This window comes from Erpetoichthys calabaricus, chromosome 13 (assembly GCF_900747795.2).
Source record: "Erpetoichthys calabaricus chromosome 13, fErpCal1.3, whole genome shotgun sequence".
Lineage (NCBI taxonomy): Eukaryota > Metazoa > Chordata > Cladistia > Polypteriformes > Polypteridae > Erpetoichthys > Erpetoichthys calabaricus.
In genome coordinates, this window is record NC_041406.2 from 111,056,298 (window position 1) to 111,077,012 (window position 20,715).

At 35.6% G+C, this 20,715-nt stretch overlaps 1 protein-coding gene and 1 long non-coding RNA gene across 5 annotated transcripts in view; one reads left to right on the plus strand and one right to left on the minus strand.

Annotated features, from left to right (window-relative positions):
- Positions 1 to 20,715, minus strand: part of golga4 (golgin A4) — a 208,401-nt gene that overhangs the window by 4,446 nt on the left and 183,240 nt on the right. For 3 of the 4 annotated variants that reach the window (XM_028817450.2, XM_051935773.1, XM_051935771.1), the window contains one exon: positions 9,525 to 9,594. The exons of the other annotated variant lie outside the window; for it this stretch is intronic. In XM_028817450.2, the coding sequence (XP_028673283.2) occupies positions 9,565 to 9,594 (30 nt within the window). In that variant the 3' untranslated portion in view covers positions 9,525 to 9,564. The remainder of the gene's footprint in view (positions 1 to 9,524; positions 9,595 to 20,715) is intronic. 4 annotated transcript variants of the gene reach the window in all.
- On the plus strand, positions 15,668 to 17,698 carry LOC127530076 (uncharacterized). The gene is made up of 2 exons (XR_007936607.1): positions 15,668 to 17,189; positions 17,293 to 17,698. It is a non-coding gene; the product is annotated as an uncharacterized LOC127530076 (long non-coding RNA).

Sequence of the window (20,715 nt, forward strand, 5' to 3'; positions counted from 1 at the left end):
CACTGGCAGACAAGAAAAATTATTTTGATGAAACCTGTACCTCATTAGGGGTGAACATTGAAGAATATATATTTATCAATTCATACCTGTTTGAAAATGAATACGGACAATAAAAAATATGAAAGCATGAAATTTACATTTGAATCCTCTTCTGAATTTGCCAGTTACAGTATCGTTAAAACAGAGAGCCCAACTCTGTCTTCACAAAGAGTGAAATATCATATAAACGTTACTAAATCAAGGATTGCCATTCTACGTCTGATGTCCTAGGGTTTGGATTGCTATTCTCACCTCTTAAAAGCGCAGTGTGGTCTGTGGTACGGCAACAACTTGCGCACTTTGAGACAGATCCATGCATTTAGACCAAGTATTTCCATGCCATGCCTCCATATACCAGTTTTCAAGGAAAGAGCTAACTTATGTTTAAGGATTGCTGCAACATGAAAATAAGCTTGTCTATCGTCTGGAAAGGGCAGCTAACAGGAATACTGTACTGTCTCAAAGAAAAAAAAAAAAACACACACAATGATCTGAATATACATGGCCGACAGGCACCTACAGCGTTTTCTATAATGCATCACTTGTATGTCTATGTGTGCTCTTCTGAAAAACACAAGCTGCTATATAAAGACACATCATGTGCATAGAACTGTCTGTTCAGAATTATGAAAATGGTATCATGCTATTCCAGGACAACTGTAAGGAGACCCTATTTAAAAGGGCTACACTGATGGAGATAAAAGCAGCACTTAGCACAAAGTTTGTTACCTAACCATTCTGATATGCCATTCAACAAAACCTCTTATACTCCTGTCATCAACTCCAAAGGGGGGCTTAAACTAAAGCGATAATACTGCTGCTCTTGAAAAGTTCTTTCATTACTATGAGGAATGGAGTGGCGATATCAGAAACTAACTTCATTCATCATATTACATGCTTCCAAAAATAAACATGAAGGAAACACTTTCATTCCCAGACTACTGTAAGTGGTCAGTGTAAAGGTTATTTAATAATATGCACCAACAGACAGTTACGTCACACAGTACAAAGAAACAAAAGAAAACTTCCATATCAAAACTAAAATATGAAAGGACTGAACCGTACATGTGGCACAAATGCATCAAAACAGGTCATATTCCAAACTTTAAAAATGCCTGTCTGTGTAAATTGACTGGTCTATGCAACCTAAACTAGAACTATCTCCACTGTGAAATGCACTATATGTGTTAATTGTCCTATGAAAGTTCATTGTGGCTTTTTTTTTTTTTTTTTTTTTAAACTGATAGTACTTTCTTGGGATAGAGAAAAGGACAGGGCTATAAACTTGAAGTCTTGCTGCTCTCTCTACTTCCTCCCTGGCAAAAACAAATAATAACACAGTAGTACTCTCATATGTAACAGAGAAAAGCAGACTCTAAAATCTTGTACCTATGACTGAAACGATCTGGGACTTGTTTAAAAGGCAATGTTCATTGAAGAGAATGTGAGAGTATTACAGAGATAGTAAGATCTGGTGTCACACTACACAACATAAAATCACTGAATATAAACTGTAGACTACATGACAGAATCGATGAAGTTAACTCATTTTAGCAGACAATGAACTTGGAGCACCTTTTTCTTTCTCCATTCTGTCATGGCATGAGACAAGATGTCAAACAGACAACTAAAATTTCACAAGCCATTTTTCTAAAATCTCTTGAGGGCGCCATTGCTTCTTAACTCATGCATACAGAAGCCTGTCGCTATAATTTGTATCAAAATCAAACCCGTTTGGTTTTGGTGTAGTAACTTTGCAGAGTGCAATCACTGAGCTGCTGAGGACGTCACACTGTGAGTCATGGGTGCGTGTTACAATTGTCCACAACTTGCTAAGATAATATAAATGAAGTCTGTGATGGAATATTGTTGGGAACATTTGTTTTGTTTGGGGGGGTTAAGAAGAAGATTGCCAGGATCGATTAGTTTATGAAGAGCTTATGCATTTCAAAAGTAACTTCCTAACAGTGTAGTGCAACATTTCATACCTCAGCAGTACTTTTCTTCCAGCTTTACAATAGATGGTGACCCCAGCCCTGCTCCAACACTAATACAGTCTCCAAGTGTTTCTGTGACAAATGATTAAACAAGCTCAACTCAAATGCTGGACTCTATGACTCAAATGCAGTAGCCAAAGTCCTGTCCATTGAGGAAGTTCTACATGATACAAGCAAAGGCAGCCATAGCTCTAGCTCTACATGTAACACCATGCAAAGCTATGTGATGGATCCTATGTTTATATTTTATATATATATATATATATATATATATATATATATATATATATATATATATATACACAGTGGGGTAAAAAAGTATTTAGTCAGCCACCAATTGTGCAAGTTCTCCCACTTAAAAAGATGAGAGAGGCCTGTAAAGAAAAAAAATCCAGAAAATCACATTGTCTGATTTTAAAGAATTTATTTGCAAATTATGGTGGAAAATAAGTATTTGGTCACCTACAAACAAGCAAGATTTCTGGCTCTCACAGACCTGTAACTTCTTCTGTAAGAGGCTCCTCTGTCCTCCACTCATTACCTGTATTAATGGCACCTGTTTGAACTCGTTATCAATATAAAAGACACCTGTCCACAACCTCAAACAGTCACACTCCAAACTCCACTATGGCCAAAACCGAAGAGCTGTCAAAGGACACCAGAAACAAAATTGTAGACCTGCACCAGGCTGGGAAGACTGAATCTGCAATAGGTAAGCAGCTTGTTGTGAAGAAATCAACTGTGTGAGCAATTATTAGAAAATGGAAGACATACAAGACCACTGATAATCTCCCTCGATCTGGGGCTCCACGCAAGATCTCATCCCGCGGGATCAAAATGACCACAAGAATGGTGAGCAAAAATCCCAGAACCACACGGGGGGACCTAGTGAATGACCTGCAGAGAGCTGGGACCAAAGTAACAAAGGCTACCATCAGTAACACACTACGCTGCCAGGGACTCAAATCCTGCAGTGCCAGACGTGTCCCCCTGCTTAAGCCAGTACATGCGCAGGCCCGTCTGAAGTTTGCTAGAGAGCATTTGGATGATCCAGAAGAGGACTGGGAGAATGTCATATGGTCAGATGAAACCAAAATAGAACTTTTTGGTAAAAATCTACTCGTCGTGTTTGGAGGAGAAAGAATGCTGAGTTGCATCCAAAGAACACCATACCTACTGTAAAGCATGGGGGTGGAAACATCATGCTTTGGGGCTGTTTATATGCAAAGGGACCAGGACGACTGATCCGTGTAAAGGAAAGAATGAATGGGGCCATGTATCGTCAGATTTTGAGTGAAAACCTCCTTCCATCAGCAAGGGCATTGAAGATGAAACATGGCTGGGTCTTTCAGCATGACAATGATCCCAAACACACGGCCCGGGTGACGAAGGAGTGGCTTCGTAAGAAGCATTTCAAGGTCCTGGAGTGGCCTAGCCAGTCTCCAGATCTCAACCCCATAAAAAATCTTTGGAGGGAGTTGAAAGTCCGTGTTGCCCAGCGACAGCCCCAAAACATCACTGCTCTAGAGGAGATCTGCATGGAGGAATGGGCCAAAATACCAGCAACAGTGTGTGAAGACTTACAGAAAACATTTGACCTCTGTCATTGCCAACAAAGGGTATATAACAAAGTATTGAGATGAACTTTTGTTATTGACCAAATACTTTTTTTCCACCATAATTTGCAAATAAATTCTTCAAAAATCAGACAATGTGATTTTCTGGATTTTTTTTTCTCATTTTCTCTCTCATAGTTGAGGTATACCTATGATGAAAATTACAGGCCTCTCTCATCTTTTTAAGTGGGAGAACTTGCACAATTGGTGGCTGACTAAATACTTTTTTGCCCCACTGTGTGTGTGTGTGTATATATATATATATATATATATATATATATATATATATACACACACACATACATATACACATGCATACTAGGGACTCTGCCCCCTGCTCGCTTCGCTCGCCCACCCCCTTCCACCCGCAGCCACTATGTGTCTCTGCCTCTCGCGTTGTGAAGAGGGGGGCCGAATGCACGTTAAATAGATGTGGTCGCTCCTCCAAAAATCCGTTAAACGGTGATACAATTGGAAACAAATGCATTTTTTTACCTCCTCTATGCTTGATCAGCTGGCTTGCTGCTACTGCTGCTTGTGCCATGCTGCGTGATCTGCATGTCACACTGGGCTTCAAACATTTAAATGCCTGTACAGCAGCTGTCCTCCTTATCTCGTGGGATGTTTAAGTGTCTCTGAGAAAATCACGTCTCAACCCAAGATTTTTTTAATATAATATATATATATAGATATATATATACACAGTATATATATATATATATATATATATATATATATATATATATATATATATATATATATATATATCTATTATAGTGGGTTGGATAATGGATGGATATATCTATATCTCTCTCTCTCTCTCTCTCTCTCTCTCTCTCTCTCTCTCTCTCTCTCTCTCTCTCTCTCTCTCTCTCTCTCTCTCTCTCTCTCTCTCTCTCTCTCTCTCTCTCTCTCTCTCTATATATATATATATATATATATATATATATATATACACATAAATAAATAAAACTGCAATATTAAAGTGAACATGACAGATTCAGTTAAACTAAATTTAACTGGAAAAGATGTGTATATTTATTGATAAGAAGTGCCAGTAAATGCTAAGAACAGTACTCACAGTGCACAGTTGCATGACAGATCCAGAAAGTTGATAAAGAAATGTACAGTTATTGGGGTTACAATCAAAAAGACCTTGATTGTAGCAATAGCTCTGTAATGAAACTTCACCTAAAAAGAATTCTTAATATATGAGAACTTCATTGTAATGAAATCTTACTTTGTTCAATTACCCTGTAAATTAAGGCTTTAAAACTTTGGTTCTCTATCGATAGATTTGATAACCAACTGAACAGGTAAAAAGGGACCAGAAACAGTAGATCATTGAAGAAGCAGCCATCCTAGATAGGTGTCAAACCTGTCTGACCCTGCAAAAGTACTAAGAGGTGACTATTTATAGTATATCTGTATTAAATCTTCCTCCTAAGTAAACATGTATACAGATAAAGACAATGTTCCGGTGTGTGCTTTAAATTTCTCAGGATCCTATTATTTTGGCTCTGTTCACCTCAGGAGCATAAAACCTATAATGCAAAACAGATCCTTTGCACCAAATTACATATTTTTTAATAGTTTTTTTTATAGTTTTTAAGATTACAGTTTTGAGTTTATAAACTTTTAAACCTGTAACACCTTGTGATTAACAATACATGGTCCTAGATAATCTCACAAGTCAGTAATCACAGATAAACTTGCATTTTCAGATCAACTTATCATTCAGATAAACAAAATTAAACTGTATTCAATATCTTAATCTATTATAACAATGTGAAAAGTAACACCCATAAGTCTCACAAGTAGCTGGAAACTGCTAACTGTATGCCATCAGCAGATATTTCAGAAGGTTCACAGTGCTCTCTAGGGATAATACAGGGTAGATCCTGCTTGTGGTCAACACTGCAGTAACTAGAAGTCTGTTAAATCCTATTCTTCTTGTGAGGTCGTACACTAGAGATCAATCCATTACTGCTGTATTTCTTTCAGACATCAGCACACTTTCCAGTTCTTTCAACTGCACAGACAATGAATTCTCTTTATTTTTATTGTTTTTTTTAAATATTTTACAAGATCTTAAACATTCTTGGCATACTCTTGGAAAATGATGTTAATGGAAATAAACCTTTTAAATGTCCTTCGAATGAGAACACTTACAATATCCAACACTTGAATAGACAGTTTTGTGTGGATTAAAATTTCCCAAGCTAGTCCAAATTAAAAATAGGCACATTAATATCTGAACAGCAGAGAATAAAATGTGCATTAAGTAAACAGTTTATGAAACAATGAACAAATCCAGTACAAAATATATTTAAGCATGAACTTGTTTCATTGTCAAAAACATTTCATACATTTCTGAGTATGAAATAAAAAAATATTAAAACCAACAGAAGAAAAAAATAATCTTTGCAGCCATTGTCACATGTGTCCAGTACTAGTAGTTTTATTGCCTACTGTTCTGCTGATGAAAGAACCAAGCTTTCATTATGTATGATGTGGTTTTTATGTAAAAGTTAAATTACTATGATATAAATAGGTATAGTTTGAAGGTATTTTCCTTAAAATAGTTTCAAAATACATCAAGTTCAGATGGAGGAGAAAAGCTATTTTTGTTTACAAACAACTACCATCTAGTGAGAAGATAAGTGTTTTAGCAGCACAATGATTGTAATTATAAAGTAAAAGTTACACTGCATATATTCAGAAAGAAAAAAGCAAAAGTTCCATCACAACCTACAGACATTCCCTACTGAGCAAAACAGGGTGACATTTTTCAAAATGAAGACTTACTTAACTCAAAGACTAAAGCAGACATGCATTTTATTCTTAATCATTTCTAGAATTCCTCAATAACTATAACTGAATGTTGAATATGTGGAGTATGTTGTACAATTAAATAATGCAGATTTTTACATTCTATGTTCTACTTTCAACTATCTTATTGACACCAGAATGGGAATAATATACAAGGGTGTGAAGACATGCATTTCATCCATTTCATGACTATAGTCAGGCCCTTGTCATGAAATGCCCACTTCCTCTTTTCCTATGTTGTGCTTTTCTTTCTACAATCTGGTTCTCGTTAACAATGTCCATTAGCATCATTCTGTGTCATCCACATGACTTTTTCCACAGACTTTAATGACATCTCTTAGCAGTCTGCTGGGCCTATGAAAATATGCATTAGTTATATTATATGTACTGCTATACTCATTACTGACATTTGTGCTATGGTAGGACATTTTAAAAAAATTCCCTGTTTTCTTGTTACTATTTAAGTGTTTGCTTTTTCTAAAATGCATATTGCATTCTACTCTGTAGGAACCCTTTTTAAGATCCAAAAGAAATATATGACCTAAAGGTGCAATTCTAGGTTATCTGGATACTACAATGTAATCCACACCATGTCATAATAATTGTTACACATTGAATTTCCAAAAGTTGGGTTTTCTAGAGGAAGAGCTGTCACTGAAAATATGTGTATGAAAATAAAATCTATTAGCAGAGACAATTCTGTTTAAACAATTTCAAAATAAGGATCTGTTTATTCATATCACAACAAAAATTTTCTTAATATCCTACTGCTTTTAGGATATCCTCTTAGATGTATATTAAATTATAATGCAATTTTAATATTATTTACTTATTAACTACCACAAGGCATTAGAGTAGTATGGACTATGAATAAGCATTTCATCCAAATGAAACAGAGGATGTATCAAAAATCTTCTTATGGCCTTTTCACATAATCTGAATAAGGTGTAGTCTGTTTTGTGTAATTTACTGTGATACTGAGGTATAAAAACTGCAGAGCAGAAGTGCGTAAACGGTATAAGCAGTATTGCTCTCCTACCATGGAAAGAAACATGACTAACTACCTGTAAACATAAGGGGACAAATACTCAGCTTCATGGAACTGCATCTGGTCAGAAGTTCTTTAACTATATACTGTATAGTATATGATATAAATTAAAAAGAAACTGGTGCTTTTATATTGGACCTTTTTTGGCCCAAGAAGGTCAGGTGTAGATTTGTTTAGACTGATCAATCTTGGGTAAGTAAAATCATGAACAAATCAGAATCCCTACAATTTTAAACTACTGAATCCCTAAGAGATAGTTAAAGAAGGTATTTGTTTTACTTTATTTAAATCATGCTGTGACAGGCTATCAAAAATGAAAGTTAAAAAAAGATAAAGTTCAAGGCATGCTACACACTGAACAAAAACAATTACTAGCTGGTCTGCTGGAGAACAAACTGAGACAGCACTTTATTTTTTGGAAATTCAGATCTATTAACTTGTGCGAATAAATAAAATTATTATACAAGGTCCACTATACTTAAGATTGTACCAGTGTATCAATGTGTGTAAATGTATACATAAATCAGGGTGCACAGTTCAACTTCTCAATTCTACGATGAATGCTAATAATTAAATTGATAACAGTCTGCAAATGTCCAGATATTCACAATGGTGGCAGTGGACAAATCCCTTACAAGAGTCACATATTCAAAGCATTTAAAATAAATAAGTATGACAATGTGATTTTTAAGTGTAACCTAAATTACTGATATACTGAACCTTACTCCATTTTTATCCTCAGAGTTTTCAGTTTATCCCTATATCTGTTCTTCACTTTTCTTGACTGAGCAATTTTAAATACTAAAATGAAATCGATTTTAGAACTTAAGAAGCATAAACTTCACTTTGGATAATGAAACATCTAGTGTTTAACCAAGAGTGATTGTTTTTCATGAACAAAATGTAAATCAAACACCCAAAATCACATTCATATTCTGTTCACAAAATTATTTCAGTGGAAACGCATTTAATCAATTAGAAACATCAACACTCAAATTACTGTTTATTACATATATATTTTATAATTGTTATGGTGTGCTCAAAAGGGAGAAAAAAAAACTGCTTCCATCCACAAAATGCAAAAGACCAAACTTGCACCACAAAACAATGAAATTAAAAAAAAGACAAAAAGAGGTGAAGATATTTAGTAAAAATAAAGATATTCCAAAAACAGAGGACAGACAGTGGGTATACAGCATCCATTTTTATATTTTATTCTAATTTTTTTATCCACATCTGTCTGAAAGTTTTTACTTTATTAGCATCATGCCTTGAAAATATGTCCTGAAATGCATAAGTAATTGCAGTATGGTTTCCCTCTCCCTGGCCGAATCATTTCTGGAGATCTCATATTACTTGGATATTTGGTTATTATCTTTCTTCTTGAATCTTGTTATCATCCACATGACCAGGAATAAACTTAACACTGTTCTTTTTGGAGTGTGTTCCTTTCTCTTCACTGTCCTTTTACATACGCCTTTTACATAAGTGTTGTGACAATTCTTAGTCTGAATATGTGTGACCTCTACATATGTTCTTGTTAATAGAAGGTTCTTTCTTTGATTTCAGTAATGTTTTCTGGGTAATTAGGGGATTTCTACTTATCCCTATTGGAAGATCAAACCAGGAAAACATTTCTGATCTCTGTGGATGATGGAACTTGAACTGAACAAACATTAATAGTTTAAAGATATGATTGTAATTATATTTATGTTAACTATTTAAATGTAAAGGGTTTATACAATTTTCATACTGTATATAAATTGTTCAATTAAAACAAAACATTTGGATGGGTTAAAGTAAATCAGCCATATATCTGTGTAATAATTCTGTTTGCTGGACTGCAGTCAGTTCTATCTGAAGCAAGGGATCAGATGGTTCTCTTATCTCAGTGTGAAGAAGACCATCATACGGATACAGCAATCAAATCATGGTTAGCATGCAGATTAAAATTTAGCACAAAGCATAAAAGACAACATGTACTCAACTCACCACCACGCTACCAAGCATTGGAAGATTTGACTTTTTTTGGTCAGAAGATGCCACTGTGAGGTGAAGCAAACTGGAGAGCCAGAAGAAAACAAAGTATCTTGTTATTCTAGGTTAGTAGTATAGTATTAGGATGATGGTTAGAAAACAAAACAGAACATGCAGCTCACATTTTAGCCAAGCAAGACGGTATTGGTGCAGCTAACATTGCCCCAACCTATCATCCTCTCCCCCTAGCATTCAGAATGACTTTTTATTTTATAGGCAAGGATGTTACTGTTATTAGGCAAGTGAGTACAAGATAAAGTACTAGCACATAACATCTAACCCAATATCCCCGTTTACAATGCCACATCTCTTATGTGCTCTTACTTTAGCAAAATTTAATCAATAAATCTCCAATTAAAAAAAAAAAATTCCACTCAGTGTGGGTAGAGAAAGACCTTTTTAATATGTTAGATATTTTTAAACATTTTTTTAACATGAATTAGTAAACACTAGAATTAAGTGAAAGAGTGCTGTTGATACAAGGTAGCACTAGAATATTCACATTTATTGTTTTAAATATACATTAAGTAAACAACAGTTGATGAGTCAAGATCTATTATTTTACTGGTATTTTAAGAAGAAAACCAGTGTCCATCACAAGCTACCATCATTTGCAAATCAGCTGGTGTTTTAATATCAAGTAGATTTTATAGTTGTGCAAAATTAGGCAATGAGCTAGCAATGTAAAATAACAACAAAATATGACTGAACACTGATGGATTACATCTATACCCTGGTTGTTCCTTATCCTGAATAGATTTAGGTAGAGGGGTAGCACAGTATTTAGGATTGCTAATTCAAAGATATAGCATCTTGGGTTTGAATCCTGCACTCAGTCACTATCCATATGGAGTTTGCACATTTCCCTTATGTCTGTGAGAACTATCATTGGGTGCTTAGACTTTTCTCCCACATCTCCAAAGACACACACATTAGATGAATGGGTGACTCTAAATTGCCCCCTGTGTAAATGGGCATTTGCTTAAGTGGACCCAACAATTAACTGGTACATAGTGCTGCCAGCATGAGCAGTGACCCTAAACTGAAATGTAAATTTTGGGTAGTCTTTCTAGGTGGAACAATTTTTAAACTGTAATTATTTATTACAGTGCAAACAGAAAAAAGAAGGTATTTGCTGAAGCACTGCTTTTTACCCATTACATTTAAATGAAAGATCTTGTCTCTGGACTTTTTTAAAAATAAACATGATTAAGATTGTTAGCAGTTACCTTTAGAAATGGAAATGCATTACAATAACAACGAAAACATGCAAGAATTTTAATAACAATAAAGCAAGTATTTCTCATAGAACCGTTAAAATGACACAACAGTATCTCATATGCAAGTCTTCGATTGCTGTAACACCTGAATACTGTATTTTTTTATAGAAGTTAGGAAAAAAGACTACTATTTAAGGGTGCAATTGACTGCAGTAAAATTAAAACTAAGGGTTGCCTCAACTGGCAGAAAATTGTTTTACTACCAAGTGTTACAATAACTAAGCAGTTTCTTGGTATTGACGAGACAAACAGAGGAAGAAACACTAGATCTCCTTTTAAAGTAATCCATGGAAGCACAGAATTTACAATTGAACCCAGAGCTATCAGTTTCCAATAAGGGGTTTGAACGTTTACATTCCATGCTGCATTGCTACAGTAGAATTTTGAACACATTTCTCACCAGATTTTCCACAGCAAATTTGTATACTTTGCTATGACAAAAAACAAACCAACAGACATATATTTGTGCAAATCTTATTTGTCTTCATTAACACGAAAAGCCATCCACTTACAGTTTAGTTGAACTACCTAAAATAGTGCACCCTTTGCAACTGAATACCAACCACCTTATTTTTAAATGTCTGTTGGCTGTGTCAATTGTACTTGTTAAGTTTGTCTATTCAGTTTCAGCAACCACAACCACTCACTCAAAAAATGTAATGTTTCAGGTATCAAATCTTTTAACAAATAAATATTTAACCACTAATTCTCCTAACTGTAGTTCCTTTCATCAGTCAGGTAATTCTACAGTAACATTATCAACTGAAGACAAAGGAGGACGGATACAAAGTTAAAGTTACTTTTGGAAAAAGATTAAATAATTTTTTTGAGAGAGATTACACTTGGAGTTGAGTTTTCAAAAGACTAATAGTTGCAAGATTTTATCTATGTGTCATATTAAGTAACAGATACTGTAAAATATATGAAGATGGTAAGTAGTGGTGCATCCCATTGGGATTAATAAAGTATCTATCTATCTATCTATCTATACAGTACACTCATCAACCACTTTATTAGGTAAACCTGTTCAACTGCTTGTTAACGCAAATATCAAATCAACCAATCACATGGCAGCAACTCAATGCATTTAGGCATGCAGACATTGTCAAGACGATCTGCTGAAGTTTAAACCGAGCATCACAATGGGGGAAGAAAGGTGATTTAAGTGGCTTTGAACATGGATGGCATGGTTGTTTGCGCAACGCGGGTTGGTCCGAGTATTTCAGAAACTGCTGATATACTGGGATTTTCACACACAATCATCTCTAGGGTTTGCAGGGAAAGGTCCAAAAAAATGGAAAAATATCCGGTGAACGGCAGTTCTCTGAGCAAAAATGCCTTCGTGATGCCAGAAAAGAATGACCAGGCTGGTTCAAGCTGATAAAAAGGCAACAGTAACTCAAATAACCACTCGTTACAACCGAGATATGCAGAAGAGCATCTCTGAATACACAACAAATAGAATCTTGAAGCAGATGGCTACAGCAGTTGGAGACCACACCAGGTGCCACTCCTGTCAGCTAAGAACAGGCAACTGAGGCTACAGTTCACATGGGCTGACCAAAATTGGACAAAAAATGGTGGCAGAGGTGTAATGGTGTGGAGAATATTTTCTTGGCACACTCTGGGCCCCTTAGTACCAACTGAGCATAAAGTAAATGCCACAGCCTACCTGAGTACTACGCCAACCATTCTCCATCCATTCATATCTACAGTGGACCAATCATCTGAAGGCTACTTCCAGCAGGATAACACGCCATGTCACAAAGCTCAAATCATCTGAAACTGGTTTTGTGAACATAACAATACGCTTGTCACAAAGCTCAAATAATCTGAAACTGGTTTTGTGAATATAACAATACTTTCACTGTATCAAATAACCCTTAAATCTAAATCCAATAGAACACCTTTGAGATGTTGTGGAATGGGAGACTCATGATGCTATCATGTCAAAATGGACCAAAACCCCTGAGGAATGTTTCCAGCACCTTGCTGAATCTAACTGGCACTAGCAAGGTGTACCTAATAAAGTGGCTAGTGAGTATACATTTGAATTTAGATTTCATCCATACTGGTAAATAGACTTATTGCTTTCTAGGGCTGTCAATAAGTTAGTATTGAAAGTAAAATGTTTTATATTTTGTATTAAAATGTTTAAATATATTCAAATGTGAGTTAAAAATTCTGAACTACACTTAAGTTGCCAAACGAGATACATAACACAAGCAAGAGTAACACTATTGATCTGCTGTTTCCTAAATAAATTATTTATTAACCTTCCATAGAGACTGAACACCGTTTAGTTATCAGTTCGTAGAAATTACACGAGTAATCAATCAAAAAGAAAAAAGCGAAAATTCTGTGATGCTCCACACTTCTTTCCTTCTAACAGATATCTAACAGTTACTTGTAAAAATGACTTTCATTGATATAAGTAAACAAATCAAAAGAGACTCCAGAAATGATAAAATAAAAATTACAGTTAGATTTTAATTAGCTTGATTGTTTTGCAGAAGTGACCTACTATCTATGCAAATCAATGTCAATTGTGCAAGTCCATAGAGAAACAGATGTGGCCATCTTGACATTCCATATTGCTCATGCAGTTGCACTTTTTTTTTTTTTTTTGCACATAATACTGTCTATGTTACAGTACAAAATGTGCTACAATAAAAAGTGACTGCACACCTCAATTCTACTGCTTACCAATCTGTTCTCGGAGGGTTAGGGGGCTGGTTTGAGGTGTTCATGGAAGAAAATAATTCAGAGTAACAAAGCAGTTGATTTTTAAGCAAGAAATAGCATCTGATAAAAAAAAAAAAACTGATCAAAAGCTATATAAATCGATCAAACATTTACTGTTGAAGGTGTGGGGATTTATTATTTTTCAGCAAATATCTCAAAATGCAAAAGCCAGTGACTCACTGTGCTTCTACATTCCTTAGCTAACTCACTGTGGTAAACATTACCAGCTGTTCTAAATTAATGGAGTAGAAGGTTGCTACACAGCCAATCACTAGAATAAATAAGGAGAAGTGTTCAACTATATCAATGCAAGAAACCTAGTTAATTAGATCTTGTCTATAATAGATTACTGCAACATACCACACTTTGGACAAGATCGACTGCAGAAGGACCACTGTTCAGTCTTTTTAAGTCTATATATAGTTATAAAACCAGTGTATATGGGTTTAAATTCATTAATCCACTAGCCTATAAATGGACAAAATTTATCAATAACTCTAAGCAATGAGTGTGGAACAAAACCTTTTGTACCTGATCTATATTTAAGGAATACCAAATTTATTTTTCAACTTAATGTTTTTTAACAATAACACAACTTTTATAAAATTCACACAGTTTTTCTGTTCCACTCCAATGTTTTGTGTTGCTTGTGCAACAACTCTTTCATAGCTATGTTGTTAGTAGAATACCAAGTCACACTGAGCTAACCTTAACATTGCTGGTTGGGGAACAGGTGAGAGCACAATGGGCCAGGCATTTAGAATATGATGGATGTGGCAACTTTATTAATCCATACTTTCATAGAGAACCCTGTGCAGAAGACCAAGGGGAATGGGTTGTAGCTTTCCATGACAATTTGCTCTGATTGACCGACAGCAATGCCAAAGCAAATCAGTTTTGTACTGACCAGTAATGTGGGCCCTTTAATCAATATGCACTGCAACCTCAACATCATAAAAATCTGTGCACATGATTTTGCTTTACTGGCCTGCACCTTGAATTTCTTTGGTGTTGGAAAATTAACATTTTTCCATTGCTCCTATTGTTGTCAATACTCTGGGTCATACTGATATTTACTAATTTCATACCAAGTGACAGAACACTTCTTAAAATTTCTTCAGTTTGAATTTACTAGCTTGAGATTCTCCTTGGAATAATGGATGCAGTGATGCTCTATTTCAGGAGTTAATATTTTGGACCGCCAAAATGCACAGACCTTGCATGTGTTTTTGAAGAATGGACTCAACTTACCCATAACTAACCCCTAGCAGTGTCTCCTATCTCTTCATTACTGCTTGAATTTCCATTAACAATTTATTCCATGGTAGCAACAATTTCTTCTGTTATCAGAGAATGGCCAATACCTCTGGTCATCATCAAGAGACATCAAGCCATGACATATTTATACAATCGATGTTTTGAAGGGCATAAGAAGAGAACTGGTTCAGCTTTTAAAATTCAAACATAGTACACTTGATTTTTTTTAATACATCACAAGTGCTACAAACTTGTTTTTCATGGATTAGAATAAAAAAGGTTAATCTTCGGGCTCTTGTAAGTTCAACTCTGCAGAATCCCACGTTCGGTTTAAGGTTTGAAAATGAATCCACTCAGGCAAATTTGTATTGTTTTGCTTCAAAAGCAGGACCCTTTCATTTTACCATTTATTACTTTATATGGAATTCCTTAATGAGCAACTTCTCAAAATTATTTTTACAAGTTTTATTTGGTGATGTGAATATCTTTCTTTGTGGGGTTTGCAAAGCATCTTCTCAGGGTAGATTGCATTTATAATAGTTTACACTATGTATTATTATTACACGTTTTTATCTTAAAATTTAAAATTCTACAAAAACAACTTGCTTTACCTTAGCATTAAAAAGCCCTACGTCAAGTGACAGACAGCTCCATTACATTAGTGAGATGAAAAGAATTCTGTGAACGGAGTTCCTGGCTTCAGCTGTGATTAAAGGACACCCATTAGTCATCCTGGTGAGGATGCCAGATCAGACAAGACGAGACAACCATACAGGCATTAAGTAATTATCTAGCAAGACAGCCTTCTACCTTTGAGATAAAAGACCACGCTGCCCTGCAAATCCATGGTCCACTGGGACACATCTCCAGCAAACTTTTCACATAATCAGAATGTATTTTCCTCCCCAGAAAAAAGAACATAAATTATTTCTGCTGACAACATGATAACAGCAGCCTGTACATTTCAAAAATGTAAATAAAATACAGCTGTACAATCTGCATGCAGAGCAATACTGTTTTAAAAGCCTAAGTTCAGGAAGAAAAAGACATGATTAAGCTAAATTCATCTATTAGCTTTTATGATAGAGAAAGGCTGCATTTACTAGCTGGGAAGAATAAGCAATTTTTAATGAGCTACAGGAGAATAAAGTAAAAAAAAAAAAAAAGGTTTAGTCAAGCCCTGACAAATAATGTGTCACAGGTTGGAAACACTTTTTTTTTTATTATTCCCTTATTAAACAAAAATTATAAGTAACAGTAACACAAATTGTTCACAAATAAATACTCCAAACAAAAACATGAGAAAAAAAAACCCTACACTTTAAGAAAATGTTCATTTAAACAGTTAGAGGCTCAAGAATATTTTGGCATGATTTTAAAAAAACCAGCTGTCTTAATTTAACAGCAAGTTGTCTAGCTTCATGTAAGGAAGAACACAACACAGCATGTTTGCACGCTGGTAAGAAGTATTAGATTTTTTCAAACTTTTTTTAGTGTTCAAAGAATACAATTTTAAAATCACAGACAAGAAAACAAAAGTTTTGTCTTGCTTCTCGTTTTATGAATGTCACTGCCACTATGTTGTGTTAGTTTCTTCAGTTATGAACACAGAAAACAGCTTTAAAAAAACACTTCAGAAGATCCTTGGAGAGGACAGCTTGAATACTATTTTAAACACCTTCTGTGAGTTTTCTTCTTGTTCATGATAATTTTGAAGAACATTCATATCAAAGCAGAGAAGATGTTACTTTTAGCTTTCTTATATTGTGGACTGCTTATTTTACAACAAACTGATGAAGTCCAAAACAATTTTTTATTGTTTTAACACAGACTTCAAACTTACAATACTCTTCTTGGTCTCTTCAAACTGTGGTATGGTGTATTACATTAACCTATAAAGCCAAAAATCAAGATAAAGCGGATTCAATTTAATCATATTATATTTTCATGACTGGCTTTTCAGTTAATTAACCTGGCAACAAGTTCATTTAGTAACAGTTAATCCTTACAGTACCTGGTTGACTTAACTAAAGGACCCTGTGGTTTTCTCACTTTTGTACATGAGCACATTCACATGTAAATCAAATGGTCCTGATGGCCAGGGGTTTTCCCCATTATAACAAAAAATAAGAAAGGAGGATTAGTTATACTAATGAAGATTATATCAAACAAATGACAGATATTTCCAAGGAGCAACATGAAAGATATACAGAGATTTAATATGACGCTAATCCTACTTTTTGCTTTTTTAAAACTTGCTTAATTTTTCTAATTTAAGTAGTAGAATGAGCATTCTAAAACTTTTTTTTTTGGGGGGAAAAATGCTTTTTGATGCCTAGTTGTCTTCTCAGGCGTTTGTGGATTTGACACACCTTCACAGATCTTATTTGGCAAAGTCTTATATAAAAAAATCTACTCAATAGCCTACTTGACACCTTTAGCTGCCTAACTTTACACACAATAAACAGCACCCTGAAATCTCTGAAAGCCTTTTTGATCTGACCAGTTTCTACAACTATCTGAGCTGTGATATTTTTATTTTACTAAAAAGTCTCTAGTTAGAAACAATATACAAAGTAAATGAAGGCTCCTGCCAAAAAAGGCAATTTTTCACAAAATAACTGTGTATCGTTAACAGAGATGGTCATTCAAGAAGTCAGTCAGTCAATGGCTACTTTCAAGTAAATCTGCATGTTAGTTACAATCTGAAGTTAAACAGATAGTCGTCAACCATAAATTAAAAGAGCATAATATTGGTATTTAAAAACTGGAATGCAAAAAAGGAACAAACTATTTTAACCATTAAGTTGGTATAATTTATTTAAGACACATTTACCTGAAAAACAACCATGATTATTTAAATAAATTTAATACTGCAATAATAATTTATTCTGCATAAAGAGGCAGAATAATAAAAAAAGCACAGAAATCTCTTTAAATAAAAATAATGCATTATTATTATTAATTCCACATGATGCAATCATGTTGCTATCTAGTTTATAGCTGCCTCCTTGTGGCCTTTTAAGAACACACACCAATTTCTAAATACAGTATATATTATTAATATAAGATTAAAATTAAGACCATCATTTTTAAATAACACTAGAAGATTTCAACGCTACAGATAAATGCGGCAGACAAACAGGTTTGAAAAAACAGTTTGCTATTACCAAAAATAGATGTCAATTTTAATTCCGAATTATATAAAGTGGAACTTTGGTTTGTGAGTAACTTGGTTTACGAGTGTTTTGCAAGACGAGCTAAAATTTTTAATAAATTTTGAATTGATAAATGAGCAAGGTCTTGCAGCCCGAGTACTATGTATGCACTTTGTCTGCTGAGCGTCATGTGATCACAACTGAGCTGATGGTTCTTCTCTTTCTCTCTCGCTGCGGGATTGTGGGCAATCATCTCCTATTCTCCGTCTGAGTTGGCGTGCCTCACTCATATACTCAACATCCGTACGAGCGCATAGTGTTTACTACAGCATTGTGACTGTGTGTGTGTGTGTGTGCTGTGACGTGCGAGTCCCTGTCATGTGCCCCAAAACACTAGGCTGAGTCTCAGTACTTTAGCGACACCAGCTTTATTCAGCTTTAAACAGCAACAGTGCGGTTATTTATTGTAGCAGGATCTGCCACTCTCCTATACACAGACACAGTAGTCGGGCAGGATTCGTGGCCAAGTAGTACTGTGCCCTGCGCATTTATAATGTTCCTTGTTCTTTGTATCACCCATCGAAAGCAGGCGCTTATAGCATGTCTGCGATATTTTCAGATTCGCTTTTACAGTTAACTGCTACAGCGCTGGGAGACTGCGATTGCTTTGGGACACTCTTCCGTGTGTCGTCCTGTTGGGTGGAATCCCAAAAGAGTTCAGAAACTCACACCAGCCATGATTCTTTTCAAAGATAAAGTGCAGGTTAATTTGTTTTATGTATTTTTACTTTATATTTTGTATTAATCATTTTTATATGAATAGTTTTGGGTTGTGGAACGAATCATCTGAGTTTCCATTATTTCTTATGGGGAAATTCACTTTGATAAACGAGTGCTTTGGACTGCGAGCATGTTTCCGGAACGAATTATGCTCGCAAACCAAGGTTCCACTGTATTAATGAAAAAATGTAAATATCTAATGAATACATTTTGAAAATTACATATAATTCAGACATATTAAGTATGGAAGTGACTTGCTGATTGTTACAAAATTGTAGAAAAGTTAATCATTTGCATATATACATACATACATAGATTTTCAAACCAGATTAATCCCCGTAAGTGTTGTTGGAGACTGAAGCCTGTCCTGGAAAAATCATACGCTCTAAAATTGCATTAATTTATTTGCAAGATAAACAATACAGAAAAACAAACTCCAAAAATATTAATGAAATGACCACTTCTTTGGGTCAGACTACTTCAAAGTAATAACACTGGTTGTTAGTAGAGACTGCAGGCAATAGATATATACTTAAGCAATTCAATCTTATTATCTGTATTTCAATATCTAATATAATTTTAGCTGTATATTATAGGAGACCTAGGCAATGTTAAGAACACTAAAATCTGGAAGCTGCAGCAGTAGACAGCAGAAAGAGAATCCAAAAATTCAGGTTGCACATACTGTATCTTTCAGAAAACTGAACCAAGAAAAGAATTTCAGTATATACAGATTTACTTTAAATATTCATCTAATAGGACAGAAGCAGAAGATCAAATGTAAAACAAAACGTATACCTCTCAAAAAATTAAAGAAACACTTTTAAATCAGAATCTAGCATCACGTCAATGAAACTTCTGGGATATTGATCTGGTCAGTTAAGTAGCACAAGGGGTTGTTAATCAGTTTCAGATGCTTTGGTGTTAATGAAATTAACAAAAGGTGCACTACAGGGGCAACAATGAGACGACCCCCAAAACAGGAATGGTTTAACAGGTGGAGGCCACTGACATTTTTCCATCCTCATCTTTTCTGACTGTTTTTTCACTAGTTTTGCATTTGGCTATGGTCAGTGTCACTACTGGTAGCATGAGGCAATACCTGGACCCTACAGAGGTTGCACAGGTGGTCCAACTTCTCCCACCACAGTCTCAAGGGCATGGAGGAGATTTCAGGAGACATACAGTTACTCTAGGAGAGCTGGACAGGGCCATGGAAGGTCCTTAACCCATCAGCAGGACCGGTATCTGCTCCTTTGGGAAAAGAGGAACAGGATGAGCACTGCCAAAGCCCTACAAAATGGCCTCCAGCAGGCCACGGGTGTGAATGTCTCTGATCAAACAATCAGAAACAGACTTCACGAGGGTGACCTGAGGGCCCAACATCCTCTAGTGGGCCCTGTGCTCACTGCCTGACATCGTGGAGCTCGATTGTCATTTGCCATAGAATACCAGAAGTGGCAGGTCCACCACTGGCAACCTGTGCTTTTCACAGATTAAAGCAGGTTCACCCCGAGCATATGTGACAGACGTGAAAGGGTCTGGAGAAGCCATGGAGAATGTTATGCTGTCTGTAACATCGTTCAGCATGACCAGTTTGGTGTTGGGTCAGTGATGGTCTGGGGAGGCATATCCATGGAGGGATGCACATACAGTACCTCTACAGGCTAGACAACGGCACCTTGACTGCTATTAGGTATCGGGATCAAATCCTTGGACCCATTGTCAGATCCTATGCTGGTGCAGTGGGTCCTGGGTTCCTCCTGGTGCATGACAATGTGGTGAGAGTTTGCGGGCAGTTCCTGGAGGATGAAGGAATTGATACCATTGACTGGCCCCCCACGCTCGCCTGACCTAAATCAAATCGAACACCTTTGGGATATTATGTTTCGGTTCATCTAACGCCGGCAGGTTGCACCTCAGACT